Raw genomic sequence first — 5707 nt, 5'->3', positions numbered from 1 at the left:
TTTGCTGTGATTATTTCTTCCAGTACACCATCATTCAGAATTATCATTGAAAAGCAGCCATTTTTATTTACATGGTATGGTTACATTCACAAATATATCACCATATGAAAAAAAAAAACTATAGCATTTAAAGCACACTATACATTCTCTGTGGTACACTGGGGTTGGCAGGAGTAATGACCTTTAGGTCCAGTATTAAAAGAAAACAACACCTTTCAGCATTTCTGAAATTACAATGTTTAGAGGCCACACAAGACATTAGTTGACAAGTATGTAGAAATAATTGCCTGCTTAACAGTAGGCCTACCTCGACTGCTTTAAAACATTTTGAAGCAAATGAAACCTGGTACAATGATTTTAATAGTTTGTTGTGCAGCTGTGACAGAACAGTTGGTTGGTTCAGTCATGTTACAAAAATCATGCTTTAGATTGTTTTATCCAGGTTTAAATATCACATTTCTGCCTGCTTTCCAGGGGCATGAAGACAAATGGATGTTTCCTTTTGTGAGGCTCCCAGCACTAACAAGTTTAATTCTTCAGCTTTTTGTGTTTTTTCTACAAAGGGGTTCCAGAAAAAGACTGGACAAATAAGTGTCTACAGTATGTATACAACTTGGCAGTTTTGAGTAAGTTTCAGTTTCACAACAAAAACTGTGTTTGTGCTTAAACTGACCTTTTGGTATTACTCACTAAGCAAACGTGAATGATCTTTTTTCCCAAAAACCCTTTAAAAACATGCTCATCTTAAAACCTGGCAGTTATTCTCCATAAATGTGAGGCTAACAATATATTTTTGTATTTACAAAGTTTCTGTCTAACAGCAGCAATGACTGAACTATGTGTGTTTACACAAACAGAGGACATAAGCGCTCGTGCCTCTAAATGCCACATTTGGAAAAGATTATACTGTTCAACTTGGCTCCTAGTCAGTAAACAAATGTTTGGTACTTTGGAGAAATAAAGTATTCTTCAGATTCCTGAAATGCAAATATTTGAAAGAAAGAGAGAGCAGAATACAAGAGCAGGATTTTTTTTACAGCAATTATTTTGCTTTAAACATGAACTTATTTCTACAGGAGGGCATCTTTAAAATGTTTTTCTTTTGTGAGATTAACAGGTAAAAGGAAATCAACATTCAGCTGTGATAATGATCCAAAGCTGCCTGTTGAAAAAATTTTGGTAGAGTTTATAGATTCAGTATATTTCAATTTAACAGGAAAAAAGCAAAGCAAAAACAATTACACCTTGTGTCAATTTTGACAGGACAGAGTTTGATTTCTGATAAAAGTGGCCCTTTAAACATGCTGATCAGTAGCAAGCAAAAACAATGGAAAACCTCATTTACAGCATGTTTAGATGCGTTCAAACAAAAACATTTCCAAGTTTCTGCTTTGAACCATAAAGTCTTTTGGGGCATTTTTCCCATGGGAGTTGAATGAAGCTGAAGCACCACTGGCGTCACCACAGTTCAGCCTTTCTCACCACAGCCTGCTGGCTCACCAGTCTGGATGACAAGTCTGTGACGGTGAAGCAAGTACCACTGTAGCCCACAGAGGGGCAGCGTTTAGCTGAAATGGTGGCATCCACTGTTAACAGTATTTCCTCAGTGGGACAGACACCTCACTTCTGCTCTGTGGGTGGTCTACAGCTCTGATTGTCAGAGAAGAGCATAATATTTGCTCTTTTTTTTTTTTTTTTTTTTTTTTTAACAAGCACAGGCCTGAAATCATCCCCAAAGTGCAGAGGAGGGAAACTTGTTGAGCTGCTGTGCCTGTCACTGAGTTGTTCCTCTCGGGGAAGGGGAGGGAGGTCGGCGGACAGGCGGCAAGTCGTAGTGTCCTGGGATGTGGCTGTTCACTGGGAGGTCATAGTGGCTCTGGGGGTCCTCGTGTGGAGCGTGGCCGAGGGAACTCTGACGCTCTGAGGGGAAGAGGTGGCAAACAGACTGAGATCAACTTCATTTAGCAAACACAGGGCGATGGTCAGGGTGATGTTTTCAGTATTTTTCCCTGAAATTATCAAATTTTTATTTTTCAACAACTGGTCCATCTTTAGTTTTTCCTCACTGTGCACATGAATCAGCTCTATGGACTGTAAGTAAGTAGGAATTGTCAATTCAACACAAATGATAGAAAAAAAAAAACAAAATCTCAATATGAATTTAAATCTGCAGGATATGTGATTTAATGTCTCTTCAGAATAAAGACTTTAACTTATAAGCAGCCAGATCAGGAATTACATACATTCAGGGGCTGAAAATCTTTTTTTTTTTTAGGTTAAAGCCTTAAAAACAATCACAGGGCCCAGGCTCGTTGAGCATATTGTTATCCCACTGATCTTCTGTCTGTTTCTAACTACCTGATCTTTTTTCTATTGCTGACCATGTGGACTAATGGTTGTGAAAAAGCCAACCCCATTAGTTTGGAGGACTGAAACGGTGCTCACCTCTGCGTAGTGTGGCTGTGTTAAACGGCAGTGGGCTGATCTCGGTGTACGCTCGCTCTCTGGGCATGGCCGACTTCATCTCCATGTAGCTGCTCTCAGGAGGGCAGAGTGGCAGGCCGGGCAGGTCCTTGATGGTAGCGTAGGGATTCTCACTGTTCAGAGAGCTGCTGCTCACTGCCACTGTGTCCTTCAGTTCTGTCAGCACACAGGACACAAGCCCAGAGACGTTAACACACATCTGAAGAACATGCGCAGGTGCATGTGTCTAGGTTGTAACCTTTAAAGCATCATTGGCACATTTTCCAAGATTTCTTTTACTTTGTGAGTTATGATTTCTCAGCGTGACCTTTGCATTCGATAGGTGTAGATGGTGATGGACAGTCAAATATTGTGACTATCTACTGTAAATCATTTTTAGCAAATCCAAAACAGTTTGTGACATTTTGATACCCAATATATTACGTTGTGTGGTCTTAATGGTACTAGTCTTTCACCCAAAGAAGCTGGGATAGGCTCCAGCAGATCCCCATGACCCTAAATAGGAATAAGCAGGTATAGATAATTGATAAATGGGTGGATGGATGGATGGACTCAGTGGTCACAGTGTTAACAACAGTGAAAACAAGGATCTTCAGCCATGCTAGCAGCTTTGGGCATAGGGATACAACAATTACAACGGGTCAAATCGTGGCACAGACCGATGCAACCCAAAGGTGCCAGCCAGAGGTGCCACTGCAGGTACATTTTGAGAAGTTCGAGAGGACATCTTGGCACTAACTAGCGGCACCATGAGTTTGTCCAGTTGCCAGATCTTCTATGAGACGCGCCCTGCTCATACAATGGACACATCATACAAACTTCAACTCATGTTTGACCTCAACCTGGCAATCTGCAACCCAGTTGCGCAGTTGGTATCTGCGCAGGTAAAAGACGCGGGAAGTTGAAAGAAGGTAGAAATGGGAGAAGACTCAGGTCGTGCTCCGGCGAAAAAAAGTGAAAATTTATGTCTAAACTTAAAACAGCTTGACGGAAGAATTTATCCCCATATCTCGGGGCCAAACTGACAATGTCCCCGCCTTTTGCAAAGTGTCTCGCCCTGGTTTTAATTTCGGACACGGTGGGAGAAATGACATGACTTAGCACATTAAATCAGCGGCACCGGAGGGGTCACCGGCCATTTCGACCTTCATCACGAGCAGAGGTAAAAACCGTGTTATAGACAGAAAATTTGTACCAATAATGATAATAATAAGTAAAAAGAAACATAAGTCACCTTATTATCATAGCGCCATAGCATAGCAGTGCTCTGTGTAAAGGTTGGGCAGGTATACTGTTTAGCTACCACATTAATTATCTTACCTGAGTGTTACTAACTTTTACTAATGACCATGAAACACAAAGCTGTGTCGGGAATTTGTCTGCACGTATTTGGTTGTATTGTGTAATTCAAATTTAATTTTCATATAATAAGATAATGCAAGATAAGTCAAGGAATCATTAGGATGCATCATCTGGGGACTATGAATGTGTACGTCGTTTTATTGCACTGCATCCACTGAAATCTAATTAGCTTAGTTGTAAGATATTTCAGTCATTTCAGTTTGCTTCATGGGTGTATAACAAAAACTAAAGGTTGTAGCTACTATTCATGTAATTGTGGAGTTTTATGTAGCATGCAGATGCAGTTAGGTGTATTAAGTTGAAGGCGGGTAAAACAATAGGAAAATAGGATGATAATCTACCTTTGTTGTAATATTTTCCGAGGCTGGCGCTGTAGCTGTAGCTCCGATCGATTCCAAAAGCTCCTGTAAACGATAAAAGACAAATCTGGCATCTTCATTTCATTTATGGCACACTAATCAAAAGCAGATACGCCACTTCGAAAAACTGCAAAACCAGTAACAGGTGAGTGAACACCGACAATGCAGCTATCACTTTTTATGAAGTGCTTATTTTTTTTATAGCCTCATATTAAATGTGCATTGCTGAGAGTAGAGTGATTTTCTGTCCAAACCAAACAGACTTTCCTGTAGATTATATATATATATATATATATATATATATATAAATAAAAAGCACTTCACATGTTTTCTATTGTTGTGTGACGCTGACTTAAATTTCTCTACAATTATACTCCTTTGTGGTGAGAATATTTTGTTATAGTTGAGGTTTTGAAGGCCATTACTAAGGCACGTATTTCTAACTGCAGCTGCTGAGAGCTGATATTTTCTGCTGGTATCGAGTGTTTTTCAGAATGATTATTTAATTGTTAAACACACTCAGAATAAAAAAAATGGTGAAGATAATGTAGTAGAAGGTTGCATTAGGAGTATGTTTAAGGTTGAGGTGATTATTTTTATATAGCTGTGGTCAGAAGGTCACAAAACCAACTGCTTACTTTTATTGGCTTGTAAATGTTAATCCACTCATTTCATTTAACTCTACAGCTTCACGTCTCTCTGCCGAAGTGCCTTCAGTAAATGGATTTTAAAAAAAACTACTGGGCAGTCAGCACAACAGACCTGAGTCTTTGTGGGGCTCGTGATGTTTCCAGTCTGCAGGGAGAGTTGCGTTGCTCTCAACCCCGAACAGACCTCGCCTCTCCCTCTCCATGTTTTTCACGCTGCAGAACAGCTGGTTATTGGTGTTCTGTATGATAGGCAGATGATAATGATCAGAATCATCAATGCAAAGACGGTGCTAAAATGCTAAGGCTTGCTCCACTTCTTATAGTGTCATATCGTGTCACAACCCTGAATCCATTTCCATCTGTTGCACTTCGGTGATGCCTGACTGTTTTGCTGAAGTGGTGTAACAAAGCTGACATTCACCTTGATGGTGCGGTCGTGGTTGTTGGGGAGGTGCGGCAGAGGAGGCCTGTTCTGGCTCAGTGTGTGGTAGCTGGGGTTAGAGTAGTAGTGGTGGTAACTGTGAGGAACATCTGTAGCCAAAGCAAACACATGGTATCACATCTGCTGCTTTTAAACTACCTCGGGGTTAATAAAGCATATCTCTATAGGACTCTAATAACAAAAACACAAGAATATTGGAATAAAAGAATGCTTATAAAATGCATTATATGACCTTTAAAGTAATTCAAATTATTACTGACAGTGATTAAAAACACATCCTAGATTCAAATATATTTCATTGTTTTTTTTATATTAAACATGTTGTGCTGTTCTATAATAATGTGTTAGAAAAGATACAGATTACATGTATACACTATGTGACATTGACATGCTGTATGGCATATGACCTG

At 39.7% G+C, this 5707-nt stretch overlaps 1 protein-coding gene across 1 annotated transcript in view; it reads right to left on the bottom strand.

Moving 5' to 3' along the window:
* Positions 1-40: 40 nt before the first annotated feature.
* pear1 (platelet endothelial aggregation receptor 1) overlaps positions 41-5707 on the bottom strand; it is a 40174-nt gene continuing 34507 nt past the window's right edge. Inside the window, exons 19-23 of the mRNA XM_026316623.2 lie at positions 5277-5386; positions 4968-5094; positions 4188-4250; positions 2446-2640; positions 41-1920 (exon numbers count right to left, since the gene is read on the bottom strand). Of these exons, the coding sequence (XP_026172408.1) occupies positions 1775-1920; positions 2446-2640; positions 4188-4250; positions 4968-5094; positions 5277-5386 (641 nt within the window). The 3' untranslated portion in view covers positions 41-1774. The remainder of the gene's footprint in view (positions 1921-2445; positions 2641-4187; positions 4251-4967; positions 5095-5276; positions 5387-5707) is intronic.

The sequence above is a fragment of the Mastacembelus armatus genome, chromosome 16 (genome assembly GCF_900324485.2).
Source record: "Mastacembelus armatus chromosome 16, fMasArm1.2, whole genome shotgun sequence".
NCBI classification, from domain to species: Eukaryota; Metazoa; Chordata; class Actinopteri; order Synbranchiformes; family Mastacembelidae; genus Mastacembelus; species Mastacembelus armatus.
This window is presented reverse-complemented; position numbering and strand designations above follow the sequence as displayed.